This window comes from Neomonachus schauinslandi, chromosome 4, assembly GCF_002201575.2.
Source record: "Neomonachus schauinslandi chromosome 4, ASM220157v2, whole genome shotgun sequence".
Lineage (NCBI taxonomy): Eukaryota > Metazoa > Chordata > Mammalia > Carnivora > Phocidae > Neomonachus > Neomonachus schauinslandi.
In genome coordinates, this window is record NC_058406.1 from 104,980,572 (window position 1) to 104,996,958 (window position 16,387).

General features: G+C 46.0%; 1 protein-coding gene across 1 annotated transcript; it reads left to right on the forward strand.

Moving 5' to 3' along the window:
* Nucleotides 1-4,786: 4,786 nt before the first annotated feature.
* LOC110578497 (peptidoglycan recognition protein 4-like) lies at nucleotides 4,787-15,005 on the forward strand. The gene is made up of 8 exons (XM_021687993.1): nucleotides 4,787-4,832; nucleotides 5,665-5,753; nucleotides 6,559-6,773; nucleotides 8,178-8,296; nucleotides 9,543-9,695; nucleotides 11,030-11,228; nucleotides 13,647-13,765; nucleotides 14,827-15,005. Exons 1-8 carry the CDS (start codon nucleotides 4,787-4,789, stop codon nucleotides 15,003-15,005), a joined length of 1,119 nt encoding a protein of 372 aa, XP_021543668.1.
* Nucleotides 15,006-16,387: the final 1,382 nt, after the last annotated feature.

A 16,387-nucleotide genomic window follows, 5' to 3' on the forward strand; every position in this document is an offset into this window, starting at 1 on the left:
ACAAGAAATGGAAATACACTCCATGCTCATGGATTAGAAGAATAAATATTGTGAAAATATCTAAGCTACCCAGAGCAACCTACAGATTCAATGCAATCCCTATCAAAAACCATTAACATTTTTCACACATCTGGCCCAAACGAACCTAAAATTTGTATGGAACCAGAACAGACCCCAAATAGCCAAAATAATGTTGAAAAAGAAAAGCAAAGCTGGGGACATCACATTGACCTACTTTAAGCTGGGCTGTATTCATCCTTCAAAACACAAATGTTGGGCCCCTGGGTGGCTCAATCAGTTGAGCATTTGCCTTTGGCTCAGGTCATGGTCCCAGGGTCCTGGGATCGAGCCCTGCATCAGGCTCCCTGCTCCATGGGAAGCCTGCTTCTCCCTCTGTCACTCCCCATGCTTGTGTTCTCTCTCTCGCTGTGTCTCTCTCTGTCAAATAAATAAATAAATAATCTTAAAAAAAAAAAAAAACGCAAGGAGATATCACCTCACACCAGTCAGAATGACTAAAATTAACAACTCAGGAAACAACAGATGTTGGCAAAGATGTGGAGAAAGGGAGCCCTCTTACACTGTTGGTGGGTATGCAAGCTGGTGCAGCCACTCTGGAAAACAGTATGGAGGTTCCTCAAGTACTTAAAAATAGGGCTTCCCTACAACCCAGCAATTACACTACTAGGTATTTACCCCAGAGATACAGATGTAATGAAAAGAAGGAACACCTGCACCCCAATGTTTATAGTAGTAATACACACAATAGCCAAACTGTGGAAAGAGCTGAGATGTCCATTGACAGATGAATGGATAAAGAAGATGTGGTATATAATATATAGAATGAAATATTACTCACGCATCAGAAAGGATGAATACTTATGATGTGGATTGATCTGGTGGGTATTATGCTGAGCGAAATAAGTCAATCAGAGAAGGGCAATTATCATATGGTTTCACTCATGTGGAATATAACACACATCACAGAGGATCATAGGGGAAGGGAGGGAAAACTGAATGGGAAGTCATCATAGAGGGAGAAAAGCCATTAGAGAGTCTTAACTATAGGAAACAAACTAAGGGTTGCTGTGGGGCAGTAGGTGGGGGAGGTAGGTGGGGTAACTGGGTGATGGGCATTAAGGAGGGAATGTGATGTGATGAGCACTGGGTGTTATATGCAAAAGATGAATTGTTGAACTCTACATCTGAAACTAATGATGTACTATATGTTGGCTAATTGAATTTAAATAAAAATATAAATAAATTTTTTTAAAAAGCTAATGAGAGGAGTGATATCATTTTTTTTTACATTTTTATCATTTTTTTTTACATTTTGTACACCTCTTCAATGCATGGCTTAAGAGGCCCCTGGATGACTCATTTGGTTAAGTGCCCAACTCTTGATATCAGCTCAGGTCCTGGGATTGAGCCCCACGTTGGGCTCTGTGCTCGGCAGAGAGTCTGCTTGAGATTCTCTCTCGCTCTCCCTCATGCGTGTGCTCTCTCTTTCTCTGTCTCTGAAAAATAAATAAATAAATCTTTTTAAAAATGCACGGCTTAAAAGAAGACCAATGGATTCTCATATCCACTTCTGCATGTGTTTTCTGTTGTTTTGATTGAAGATATGAAGAAAATTCAGCCCCATACAGTTGGAAAGGGGAAGAATATATTAATAGTCTAAAAATCAGTGTAAGGGAGCCTTGGTGGCTCAGTTGGTTTAGTGTCCCACTCTTGATTTTGGCTCAGGTCTTGATCTCAGACTCATGAGATTGAGCCCCATGATGGGCTCCATGCTCAGCAGGGAGTCTGCTTGAGATTCTCTCTCCCCCACCCCTCTGCTCCTTTCCCCCCCACCCTGGGTCACACTCTCTAAATATATACATACATACATAAAATCTTTTAAAAAATGAAAAAGAAAAGAAAAATCATTGTGGAGGGGTGCCTAGGTGACATAGTCAGTTAAGCATATACCTCTTGGTCTTGCCTCCGGTTGTGATCTCAGGTGGTGAGATCCAGTCCCCTGTTGCTCAGTGCTGAGGCTGCTTAAGTCTTTCTCTCCCTCTCTTTCTGGCCCTCTGCCCTGTGGTCATTCTCTCTCTCTCTAAAATAAATAAATAAATCTTTTAAAAAATCAGTATGGATACTCTTCTTTGATAAGACACTAAAACTCAATAAGTGGAGGTCTCTTAAGCTTAGTTGCAATGTAGAATCTGAAACCATACCGATGAGTCCTTTTTTGTCTGTTGTCCATCGTGAAATTAAAATCCACTGTCTATCATGAAGTGTGAATGGCTCTGCTATTCAGGCAACATTTCGTGAGTTCATATATTGGTCATTTGAAAATTATTGATTCACTGAGTTATTCACATCTTCCAAACACAGACACATTTCAATATTTAATATGTACATGTATAAAATCACATATATTAATATCACCACCGGTCTCATCAGAAAAGTCTTAAAGTATTGGAAGACTGTCAAACACATAGTAGCCAACACAAATTTTCCAAAATCCTAATTTCTGTTTGAAATCTCTGATTTTATTATTGCTAACAAATATCGTTGGTTATTTTCCTTGAAGTAAAAGTTTTACTCTGTTCATTTTTGAGAAGATGTCAGTCATATATATATATAAATATGGAACTGGCGCATTCATTGGGCCTTCTCAAGGGGGCATTTCTGGGACCCAAAGTCCTGAGCATAAGACTGCAGTCCCACTTAGGACCACCTGTCTGGATTTGGGACATTCTTTTAGAAGGGTTCTTTCTGAAGTCTCAGGAGGCTGCCTCCACTCCCAGGGAGGTGAAAACCCTGCAAGTCCCTTCCCATGAGGGAAGTATAATGTGGAGTTCCTTCTGTGAAGATTCTATGAAGACTCATGGTTTCCAGGAGGCCAGACTGCGGGCTATGGAAGCAGGTGATGACTGCAATAAGGCCTTGAGCTGGGAGTGGGTGAGGGGCCAGGCATTCATGGTGGGGGTAGTAGATGCATGGGACATGATAAGTTCTAGTGATGATGGCATTGTGTGCTGCCTCCTGGAATGTACCTTTCTATTTCTCTGCCCCTATCCTACTTGTGCAGGTGAACCCATTGGAAGGAGGTGGGGAAGTGTGGGGTATTGGTCAGTGAACCCCATCTACAGCCTTGACACTCCTGGAGCCGGTCAGTCTTGTTGGGGATGAAAACAACTTTCCTCTGCCCTTCAAGGTTCTTTAGCTGGGTTAAAAATTAAATTAATGTGAGACAGATTAATAGGAGAAAATCAAACAAAGCTTAAGAAATTATATACCTCCTGTATACATGGCAGAGCCCCAGGAAAACTGAGTAACTCACTGAAATGGCCAAAGCCATCACCTCGAATACCATTTTCAGCTAAAGACAAATAATGTTGGTGGCAGGGAGTCAGTTGGGGGAGGTCAACAGGAAAAGCATAGTAAATAAGGGCAAAGTTTAAGCAGATTTAGCTCATTGCTTTCTCCATTGACTGCATCTTCTGGAGATTTGACAGTCACCCCCTCTTCCTGGTACTGAAGGAGACACCCTTACAGGTGGAGATTTCCCTTATTCATGTAAATGCCTCTTACAAAAGGGGACTTCTTGGTTTTCAGAATTTCTCATGGCTCTTGTGTATGTCCTTTAAAAAATAACCAGCTTGGAATAATCAATATGCCAAAGAAGCATATCTTGGGGTGGCAAAATTTGCTCCCCTTACAGTCTCCAAGGCCAGGAAGTTCCCAGATGTTGGGTTGTTCAGGCATCCTAAGAGCTGGGGATGAAGAAGCAGTTCAAGGAGCCTTGGGCAATCATGCCATTTCCCAGGGAGGAGGTACCTGGGCTTATTCATAGGGTGAGGCTTTGCTTTCAGCTTGAGTCTGGTCTCCCTCAGTTCCTCTGGGTGCCCTGGTTGGAACCTGTGGGAGCCTCAGAACTCTGCCCCCTCTCCACCTTCTGTTAGGGATCCAGGTATTCCTCTTCTCTCTGGAAAGCCAGAACCCAAGAGCTCCCTTCCCAGGGAGGGAGTGCCCTGTGGTGAGAGGGAGCCTGAAGGCCTGGGAGGTGGCAGCTGGAAAAGGAGGGCAGGGCCAGAGGCCAAGTCTGAAGGGAGGAACTGCCAGCCAGTGATGGGAGAGCCACCTGCACCCTGACTCGTGGAGCTGGGACAGAGCGGGACCCACAGGTAATTCTGAGTGTGGGTGTGTTTCTTGTTAGAAGCTCTCTCCCTTGGAAGGGACTGGATGTACCACATGGAGCATTAAGATCATATCTCTTCTGCCCTAGAACTGGGGATCCCCACCCACTGACTCTTGTACCCTCTTTCACCGCACCACATCCCCGACTGGAAAGGAATTCTCTGCACTAGACCCATCCATGTGTGTTTGGATTTCTTAGTTCTATTATTCCTGGATCTTACAGTTCTCTTCTATAAGAATGGATGTTAACAATCCTACATGGCAAGGTTAGCATAAGGATTAAATAAGATTGCATGAGCGAATTCTACCCTAGCCTTGTACATAGTAGTTACTCAGTGAAATCTAGTTGCACAGGGAAACAGGATGAGGGTGTTTACCCATCCAAGGAACACCTGACATGTACTGGGGACCTTGAGAGTCCTGGCCAGCTGCTGGCCCTCAGGAGGCCCATAGTTTGGCAGGGAGGCAGACAGGTGTGTCATGCAGTGGGGTGGGTGCCTTGTTTGAGGAGTGAAGCATGGCCTGGTTAACTGTCAGTGTCTCTCCTAGGGTTGAGTTCCACACACTCCTGTCAATGTTTTAGGACCACATGAGGATGCTGCTGTGGCTTTGTGTCTTGGCTCTTGGTCTTAGGGCCCGGGGTGAGTTTTCCTTCACTAGATCAGAGGGTAACTAAGAAGGATCATCTACTTTTACAGCAGAGTTCTTTAAATGTTGCCTCTCCCTTAGGGTGAAAGAATAGCTTTGCATTTGGAACACAGAACTTGAAGTCTATAAACCTGGTTTCAAATCCTTGGCCTACCTCCAGCAATGATTTTATGCAAATTATTCAGCCCTTTAAACCTTAATTTTCCCACCTGATAATTGAGATAAATTTATGATTTCCCAAATTTTTGAAGATTAAATGAGATAATGCACATGAAGGATTTTGCACCTGAGCAATGGAAGCAATGATTCTCTTTATGTGGCTGGGGTTTATGCTTCTCAGTAAGAGAAAGTTCCTTGGGGCTAGGGATGTCAGTCACACACACAGGAGCTTGGGCACAGTACATGCCCCCAAATCAGGCCTGGAAGAACTGACTTGATTTGTGCAAATAATTCTAATCCCTTTTCCACATCATCTTCTCATTGTTTCTACTTGGCAAAATCCACACAAAAGAGAACCTTGTGCTTTTGAGATGCTTAGATACACTTCCAAATTTTTGTTGTTTTCCCAATAGTGTATACAGATGCAGCTCATGAGAAACGGATATATTTCTGACTCCCTGCTCTTGGCTATTTAACTGTGTTCTGGGGATTCCCTGGAGTTGGTGTTGAAGAAAAGCATGCACCTCTTGCTATTGGAGGTGGTCATCTAGTCAGCCTAGAGGGGTCTCCTGGAGGGACCTCAGTGATCTGGCCTGAGTCTGTCACTGAGATGGTTAGTACAGGGGCTCTCTGAGGACCAGTGTAAAATGGACTGTTCTTCTGCAGGTGATTTCCCTTGGGATGAAACACAAGCCAGAGATTTATCAGAGGGCCTTCAGGACCTGTTTGGCAACATCTCTCATCTCATTGAGAAAGGAAAACTCAGTTTCAATGGTGAGGAGGCTTAAAGACAGCTGAGTATGTTCTGTGACCAAAGTGCTTCTGAGATCTGCACTGCCCCTTGTGGCTGGCATGGGGCAGATGGGGACGTGGAACATCAGCAAAACACCTGCAGGGATGCCACAGGCCTTGGGGGTCTGGGGTGGTACCAGGAGAGGACAGAAACCAGGACAGGGAGATTCAGCCTCCACACTCAGGGCCCCCTAGCCTGAAGATGGAGACCCACACCTTGCCCTGAGGGAGTTGTCTGACTGAATGGGAGAGCTAGGCCCTATCTGGAGAGAGCCCCTAGGCTGAGGAAGAGATGTAATCCCCTCAGAAAGCACTCAGGGCAAGACAAAGGACACAGTCAGAGTCACAGAGCAAACTGTCAGTGAGCATAGTGTGCCCTGAAGGCATTAGTGCTGCAGTGACACCCAGAGGGGCCACTCAGGGCTTTCCCAGGGGAAGCAGTGGGAAGGAGCTGCTTCCTAAAGCAGGGGTCCAGGAGTGGAGCAGGGCAGGAGCTTCAGGGTGGAGTCTGTCCCAGTGGGGATGCCCTGGATAGGGGAGCAGAGCATCCAAGCTTCTCTGGGCAGGTGCATACTTTGCAGTGGGGCAGTGGAGGGGAAATAGATGTGGAGGTTAGAAGGAGAGGGTGTGTGTGCCTGCTGAAGCCCTCCTGCCAGGGTTCTTCCACCCCTGTGGGACAGACTCAGCCTAGAATGGCACCCATGGCCCAGGGAGTAGTGAGGCAGCGATGGGGCAGGATGCACTGAGTGATATCCTCCTCACCCTTGTGGTTACCCCACAGATGTCTTCACAATGGTCTCTCACAAGGAGTGGGGGGGAGAAGCTGTTGGCTGCAGCACCCCACTGACCATGCCCGTGGATTTCCTTGTCACACACCATGTCCCTGGACTGGAGTGTCACAACCAGACTATGTGCAGTCAGAGGCTTTGGAAGCTGTGGGCCCATCACATGCACAACAACAGCTGGTGTGACATGGCCTACAAGTAAGGGCCATGTGGGGGTATATGGTCAATGCTGCTCCTTAAGGTGCTTCTCCCACCCTTACTCATGTCTTCTTTCCTCGTTTCCTGGGTTGAGGTTATATCAGGTTTATAGTGAATAAAATATTAAAAACACTATAAAATTCCAAATCCTTTTGAATTTTCTATGAGATCTCCCAAAAGGATGCAAAGAAGGTTAAGTAATAACTAACTATACTTCCTGTCCCCCTCCAAAACTTGTTCATGCAGCACACTGATAGTTATGAATGACTAACAAGTGCATGGGTGCATTTGTTCTACCAACAACATGTGAGGTTGGTCAGGCATACATTACCATCTCCATGCTCCAGGCGAGGGGACCAAGGCCGGGACATTGTCTGGCTTTCTCAGAGTCACGCAGCTACAAGGTTGTAGAGCCCAGACTGACTCAAACTGTCTCTTTGCCCACATGTCCCACTTCACCATATGCAGGGGGCTCTTATTTGGTGAGGCATCTCTTACTCTAATGGTCACTCTAGTGGACCCTCTTAGTGCCTAGGACCACATGTCCTCAGCCTACCTTTGACCTTACCTAGTTGTGGGCAGTTCCTATGCATGGTGATGGCTTTCCACTTTGAGTACCCTCTGAATCTCAGTTTTTCTGCTTTGGACTTTTACCACCCCTGATGGTGAAGGGGAGTTAATGTCCCCTTGTGGGGCAAGAGTTGTAAATAACTTCCTCAGCCTCCAGTCCTTCTCAGGGACAATCATTAGGTGCGTGTACTCACTTCCTTGTAAGTTCACCTGTCTGGTGGCAGACAATGGGAGGAACAGTTCTGAGCCCCAGGTAGCCATTGTGAAGCCAGCCCAATTGTGCACACTTTGTTGGATTTCTTGCTTCTGATTCACTCTCCTTGCTCCCTCATACTGGCTTTTGGGATCCCTTTTCAAAAAACTGCCTGTATCCATGTCCTTATCTGAGGAGCTACTTTCTGAGAAGTCTACATAAGACAGGAACTTGGCAAGGAGAAATCACATGAACAGCCTACGTGGAGATGACACAGGTAGCATGCATTTAGGAGGAAGGAGGAGAGCCATGTTTGAGGCAATATGGAAGCTGAGAAGAATCTCACAGTGTAATTGGGTCTGCATTAGCTACAGGACCTCTCCTCCTTCTGAATGTGTAGGATGATTTACATAAAGCCTGGGCATCTGAACAAAGGAGGGAGGTAGGGTGTGTGGGGGTGGGTTCTGAATTCTAAGGGAATATAATTGACCTGGTCTATCCACTGTCTGGGACAAGTCCATGCAAGTTCTCTATAGTGAACATAGCTTGAGCCCTTCTCCCTTTGGAGGCTGATAAGTGGTTCCTTTTGTGGGGATGTGCCACAGTGTCAGCCACTCAGCCTATATCTCCCTGCTCCACAGCTTCCTGGTTGGGGACGATGGCAGGGTGTATGAAGGTGTTGGCTGGAATGTCCAAGGCATGCACACCCAGGGCTACAACAACATCTCCCTGGGCTTTGCTTTCTTTGGCACCAAGGAAGGTAATGGTCATCCCAGCTGCCCTTCTCCAAAGAGTTACCTACTTCTTTGTTTCCACACTGCCTCCTTGACCTTCTCCTACTTCCCTGATGATCTACTCTCCTGGAGTTCCCCTCTCTCTTCGCTTACATGAATGGTATTTGTTCTCTTCTCCATCCTCTGGCTTCCTTCTCAGTCTCCGAGCTGTCTCCTCTTCCTCTGGATATCTTGCAGTGGAGGTGCTGTCCAGCCTTCTCTCCACAGCCTTGCTACCCTCTCATTGTCATCATGGAGGGATGTGGGCTTCTGTTGTCTTCTGTCAGTGACTGTTGCATCTTCCTCTCTGGCTCTAACCCTTCTGCAGCACCAGACCCTGCTTCCGGTTTCCTACCAGGCACCCCACCTCCCAGGTCTCTTACCTCAAGATTTTCTCCACAATTTTTAAAACCACTCTGAGGCCTCCAATCCCTGAGTCCCTTCCACTTTCCTCTAGTCTTACTGCTGCCCATCCCCCCAGCTCTCCCAGCATCCTAGCATACATGCTCCAGGACCATTCCACTGAGTTTGTGCACCCTCGACTCTTAAAGCTCTTGCATGTCTAGTTTCTTATTGTCCCCTCCCAATACTCTGTGAGAAAATCCAGACAAGTTTCCTGATCGCTGTTACACAAAGTACAACCTGAATTCCAGAGAGGAAGTGACCCAAGAAGAATCAAAAGGCAAGCTCACACTTTCCATTTTCAATTCCAGTGTGGTTTCCAGCACACCACAGGACTCTGTATTCAGCTTGGTTTGTTTTTGTGACCACTCTTTGTTACCTGGGTGTCACCCTGTTAGCTGTAGGGTCTTGAACATGTTATTTCTTGAAGCCTCAAGTTTCTTTCTGAGAATAATGAGTCTAATAAAAGCATTTATGTCAGAGGTTTGTGGTGAGGATTAAGGAAGTTAATGCAGGGAAAGAAGCTGGCATATGCTTGGAAGAGCCCTTGCCAATGGGAAACCCTGACCCAGCTAGCTGGGCATTCCTGAGCATGGGGCTATGTTCCAGCTCTTCCATGGAGGAAGAGCAATGAATGAAATTTTGGCAGGTCACTGGGAAAGGTCTTCATCCTGGGCCAGGTGGATCCTTGACTTTCAGGCTTTCTAACCTGGGGGATGAGCCAGTTTCCCTCTAACAGCTGTGTAAGGGCTGGCAGGGCATCTAGTCCTTCCCTCACAGCCCCCTGAAACTCAGGTCAGACCCAGGTTGCCATAGATGGTTCTCTTTCAGGCCACAGTCCCAGCCCTGCTGCCCTGTCAGCCATGGAGGGCCTGATCTCCTATGCTGTCCAGAAGGGCCACCTGTCATCCAAGTATGTTCAGCCACTTCTTGTGAAAGGTGAGAACTGCCTACTCCCTCTTCAGAAGGCAAGTCCCAAGAAAGGTAAGACTTTCAACCTTACTGGGCCTCCCTCTAGACCCACCCACCCAGCCTACCCCTACTAATTTCCAAACGCCATTGGGAGTGACTTTTCAGTCAGGCTCTCATTGAATCCTTTCTGATAGGCAACTTGTCACCCAACTCTCTGAACCTTTGGGCTGGCACACCTTGAGAGGAACCCTCCAGGTCACCTCTTTATCTCTCAGATTCCTAGAATGATAGAGCCATGGCATTAGCATGGTATAATATATGTACACTCATTTCTTCAGTCAACAATTATTTACTGAGAACCTGCTAGTCACTGAGGATATATCATGGAACAAAACACACAAGCAGTGCCCTCATGAAGTTTCAACCTAGAGGGTAGAAAAAAACAATAAACAAATAAGTAAATAAAATATTTGGTATGTTATAAGGCGAAAAGTGCTGTGGAGGAAAAAAACATGGAGAGGAATAGGCATCTAACACATACAAGCACAAAAGCACAAATGCACATCTTTCTGAATATAAGAACCACAACAGCACAGATAGACCAAAGTGCTTACATCGCCACCTATACTGACATCAGAGGAAGTTGTTAAGGTACTTCGGGTAATAAGCACTAGATAAAAGGTAGATTTGGGGTTAAACAGTAGCATCAAAACCAGTATAGTTAAGGGTCACCTGGATGATTCAGTTGATAGAGCATGTAAATCTTGATCTTGGGGTCATAAGTTTGAGCCCTACATTGGGGCCATGGAGTTTACTTAAAAAAAAAAAAAGAACAATATAGTTAATAACCACTTTCAACCTTTTCCTGGACTTAATAAAGTTTTAAAGATAATTATCTCTATTATATGAAAGCTTTGAGTAAATCTGGTCTCTGCCTTTGGATTAGTGCTATCAACTAATAATAATTGCTTATATTGACAGAGAGTTTTAGGGATTACAGGTGAGATTCAAAGACATGCTTTCAGTTGATAATTCAGCTGATTTGTCCAAAGGGCCCTGTCATTAAGGCACACACACATACACACAAGACAATCATGCGGATAGATAAGGTATCCTTTGCCCTTGGGAATGAGCATCCATATCTTCATAGGATCAATATACCCACTGTCCTCTGGGTTCTGTTTTTGGGTTAGATCCCATGGCTCTATGATTCTTGCCTCTTGAATATAATCCCATCAGGCAGATATACTCCACTCCCAGGTGGGCTCTCTTGAGTTCCACAGTCAGACTCAGGTCAGGATGCTCAGACGCCATGGGGATGTTAAGTAGTGAGGTGGTTGACACGGGAGAGCACAATAAGTCCACACATCTGTTTTTTTTTTTTTTTTTTTTGCCCCCCTTCTCAGCTTGCTCCAACATTATCCCATGGTCTGCATGGGAGGCCAGGGAGACCCATTGCCCCAAGATGAACCTCCTGGCTAAGTACGTCATCATCATCCACACTGCTGGGAAAACCTGCATCATGTCTGATGAGTGCTGCTTGTTGGTCCAAGATATCCAGTCCTTCTTCATAGACAGGTTGAACTCATGTGACATTGGGTATAAGTAAGTGGACCTGAGGACATGTGGGCTTCTTTTACCTGAAGGCAGACTCTGAAACTTCGAATGGGAGAGAAAGGAAAATAATGTTTACTGAGTGCCCACCATATGAGGTGCTCTATGTTTAACCACATTGATTTTTCATGCAACTCTGGGTGAGTCTTACTTAGGATATAGCTAAGGGGGCAGTCATTCTCCTTGAGCATGTACTCAAAATGTGTCCTTTTAAAAGATCTTATATTGATGTGATGGAGACCAAGACTGCTGGAAAGATACTAGAGTAAGTTGTATACATGCAAGCTTGTGAAGCCTGTAGAGAATATCTTTCCTGTCTGAAGGCAGGGGAAACACCAGATATATCCTCTGATTGCTCTAATGCCAAGATCTATAATTTTTTAATAAAGAGCACACTGACCTAATGAGAGAATAAAAACTTCTTGCAGGATGCTCTCCAAGCCCACAGATAAGATGTATGGGGTTAGACACCATCTCATGTCCATCAGAAACAATTACACTGAATGTTAAGTCTCAGGATGGGCCACCACTAATCAGACAGTACACATTAATCAAGGAGGCTTTCCTCTAGGGGCATCATGGTTTAGCTAGTGGAGTTGGATTTTAACCCCCCCTTGCCTCCTGGCCAGGCACTCTGTGCGGGGTGCAAGCAGCATAGCTGTGTGCAGTGGCCCTGCCTTGGCTGGATCTACCAATTACCATTGGATTACCAAATCTAATCAGCTTGGATTTACCAATTGTGATTACCATGGAATCACAATTACCATGTGATTCTGGGCTGATAGCCTGTCTTATCTCCATCCTGTTTTAGTTGCAACCCTTTCGAGATAGGAGAAAACTTCCTTCAATAACTTTCATCTGTTAAGACTTGCCATGTGCTCTGCTAGATCCTGCTTTGCAGGATTATTCACAGGGTTGCTCTCTTTGATTAGAATGTATACCTGAAAATTGACTATATGTTTTGAACCTAAACTGGAAAATGATGGGTGCTGAGAGAGGACATTTTCCTTTTTCCATTCAGGTTTCAGAGGTCAGTTTCTTGTCCTGTGGCTCTTGACATTTTATTGTGTCCTTTTTACCATAACTTTCATGACCCTGCTCACTGTGAAATGATCTGAAGTCAGGAGTAAACACCCACTTGCTATAAATTAGTTCACTGAGAACACAATTGAGTGCCTACTCTGTGGCATGAAGTTATGCTCTGGGGATGCTATCAGATGTAGCACAGATAGGGTTCTTGCCTTGATGGAGCTAATACTCTGCTGAATGAGAAAGATAATTAAATGAATAAATCCTAATAGAACACATTAGGTGTTCTTAATGATAGATAAATGTTCTTAAATGATAGAGGGTGCAAAGATGTAAGCAGGATACATTTTTAACTTGTTAGCTTGCTGGGGGATTGAGTGTAAAGGAAGTACTACTTGAGAGGTGACATATCAGATGACCTAAGAAATGAGTGAGCTTGTCAGAGGAGGGGGAAGACTGTTTCAAACAGAGAAAAAGGACCTCTGTGGAAAATCCTGGATGCCAGCCTGAGAATGGTGTCTTTGAGGAACCAAGGGAAGTTTATCATAATAAAAATAGATGACAAAGAGAGGGATGGTGAAAGGTAAGGAGGCAAACGGGCCATCTCATGAAGGATCTTGTCACTTAAGCTGGGGAGTTTGGACTGTGTTGCCAAGGGACTAAAAGCAGGGTTTTATATAAGATTTGTATCAGAAAGACATGAAGAACTACACATTTAAGGAAAGGACACAGGGAGACAAGGTGCAAAGGAGTGAGAGGGCAGCCACAAAAGACACCTGGGAGAGTAGAGTGCGATGGAAGTGAAGTGGGGAGGATATTTGTGGATGCAGAGGGATCAGGCAAGGCAGGGCTGGAGAAGTGTACTTTGATCTTAGTGGTAAGGCAGCCACAGCTCACCTCCAGGGAAACAGTGTCATTGGTGAGGTATGGGGAAGGCCAGGTTGCAGGGATGGCCATTGTTGCTTTTTTCTTCCTAGACACACTTGGGGCAGCAGCAGTGTGCCAGAGCTGGATGGGCTCATGAGAGCAGATTGTTGGAGAGCCAGGACCTTTGTTAAATCACCAGGGGCTGAAAATCAGCCATGGTGGGAGTTTTACACCACAGAAATCAGTAAAGGCTATAAATAGCGCTTCCTTCTCTTCCCCCTCTTTGATGAGCACGCTCCTGGCACCCCTGGCAAAGACTGTCTTTTTTGTAACTCAGTGCTTAGAATTTAATAGCTAATCTTTTTTGTAACTCAGTGCTTAGAATTTAATAGCTAATCAGTGTCTGCCGAGTAAAGGCATGAGTGATTGAATGAATGAACGGATGAATAAATGAAACAATCCCAGGTTGTCTCTCTGTCATGCTAATCTCCATCTCCCTTCATGGTCTTCTAGCTTCCTCGTGGGGCAGGATGGTGTAATTTATGAAGGAGTGGGGTGGAATGTCCAAGGCTCCCGTGCTCCTGGCTACAATGACATTGCCCTGGGCATTGCCTTTATGGGCACCTTCTTGGGTAAGTGGATGCTTTGGGCAGTAGCAGTCATTGTATGGTGTTTGAGAGAGAGTGTCTCAAATGGAAGACAACAGCATCAAACTCAGGGATCACTTCAGTGCCTGCATATGCTGGACTTACCCAGCTTCAGATTTGTCATTTGAATAAACTGAGTATGACCAGAGTGACCCCCTCCCAGACAGAATGCCCACTCTGAATCTATCTCCTTCACACCCAACCAAATGTCTCTCTCTTCTGACATCCAAAACATATAAGACAAGGAGAAAATATCTTTGTACATATATTTTGCTAAGTTTTTACCATGGCAACAATGTGGAGACCCTTACCTTATTTGCCACAACCCTGGATTAGCCCTTGTCTCTGCATCCAGAGTGTACACTGAGAATTGTCATTGCTCAGAGCTCTTGATTAGAGTTTGTTTAGACTCTGGGAACTTTTGCTGCACCTCTAGGAAGAGCCCATGTCACTGGGGCTGGTTCAGTCTGATACTAAAATGGATATTGGGTGGGGTGAGGGGATACCTAGGAAGGTGCTTGGGGATGGGGTTGGGCATGTGAAGGTACAGGAAGCACACCTTGTGGCCAAAGCAAGGTTTCTCAGCCTCAACACTATTGACATCCTGGATCAGGTAACTCTTTGTAGAGGAGGTGACCTGTGCACTGTACGACCCTTAGCTGCAACCTTGGCTTCTGCCACTGGATGCCTGTAACACATTTTGCCTAGCTGTGACAACCAAAAATGTCTCTAGACAGTGCCAAATATCCCCATGGGAGGCTAAATTCCCCCAGTTGAGAACTACCGGGTTAAATATTTGCAATGGACAAAGGCTCCGTGCATCCCCTAAACAGTTGTATGTCTTATCCCAGGCTCTGCTCTTTTCATTCAAGAACTTTGGTGCTGAGGAATCTGAGACCTGACTTGATTTTCTGTCTGTAGAGTGGCTGGCAGTATCAGAATATATTAGCAGGGTGGTAGGGGTGGGTTAGGGGGGATTCAGGAGTGGGTCCTGACCTGGGCAGGGTGCCCTGGAAACCTGTAACAGATAGATAACTGTTTTGCAGGTACCCCGCCCAACACTGCAGCCTTGGAAGCAGCCCAGAACCTGATCCAGTGTGCAGTGGACAAGGGATATTTAATTCCCAACTACCTGCTGGTGGGGCACAGTGATATTGTCAACACCCTGTCTCCTGGGCAAGCTTTGTACAACATCATTAAGGCTTGGCCTCATTTCAAACACTGAGGGAGCCCCTGCTCCTTCTGAGACTGTTCCCTGTGCCCACCTGGCTGCTGGGCTTCCCCTGTCCTCACCCTCCACCCTGACTCAACACTTGGTGTCCCCTCCCAGTCAGCCCCATCCTGTCCCTCCTTTCTCAGGTTAGGGTGATCCTCTACTGCTAGCACCCCACCACCCTCCAAGTAGCTCTGAGACCCCAGAGCTGGGCATTCCCAGCCCTCTGAGTAGGCCCCACCTTCCTCTCTCCTCATCTTTCCCTTCCCTGGGCACCCAGCTCCTAAGCCAGGTGAGAAGATGGGCTGATGCTTGTTTGACTTCTCTTTCCCTTTCTGGCTGCCCCTCTGCCCCATGTACCTTAGCCCTGCCATCTGCCCGGCAGCCCCCAAGATTCACACAGGAACCAGGTTCAAGGCCTGAAGCCCCTCTCTGCTCACACACTGACTTGTCCACATGTGGATATGGCCCTTATTTCAGGGCTCCATCACTTATAAGTGTGCTTCTCCTCTCCACTGGATTGTGAGGGTTTCCAGTTTTATTTGTCCCCATGTCCTCAGTTCCTCAGCAGTGTCTGGAGTCTAGTAGTCACTACAGAAATTTGTTGGATGAATAAATGAATGAGTGGATTGAGTCCCTGCTCCCCTTTTCAGTCTGCTCCACCACCCCTTCTCTGGGGATGCCTTCTGGGACAGTCTTCCCTCCTGCCAGCTTTCTCTCTGTTCCTGACCTTCCAAGTCCGAGCCTCAGAGCCAGCTCGGGTGGTTTATGTGTAATGGTTGCTGTGCCTCTAGGGTCCTATCTCCTGTCCTCCCTGAGCTCCCTGAGAACAGAGACTGCATTCCTCCAGGCCCATCTGGGCTGTGTCCACACAAGTTGCCTGTGCCTGTAGTCTGCCCTTGCCTAGCTGTGCCCACTGGGTGTGGGGTTCCATGGTGACCCAGAGCCTGGCACTCTGCAACCCTCCAGGCCTGGCTTCGAAGCCAGACACTGAAGTATTCCATATGGGGTAGGCAGTATTCTGCTGTTCACTGGAAGCACATGGGCTGGTTCTTATTTCTCCTGATCTGGAAACAAGAGGAAAAAGAAGGGGAGGGATACAAAGAAGTAGCCAGAAACATGGACTTTTCTTCCCTCTACACCTTTGGTATTCATACTGTGTCTTTGCTCTTAGAGTGTTTTACATATCTTCAACTAGGCAGGGTTTTTTTAAAATTTAATTGAATTTAATTTAATTTTTAAAATTTTATTATGTTATGTTAGTCACCATACAATACATCATTGGTTTTTGATGTGGTGATCCACGATCCATTGTTTTCATATAACACCCAGTGCTCCATGCAGTACATGCTCTCCTTAATACCCATCACCGGGCTAACCAATCCCCCCCCCCC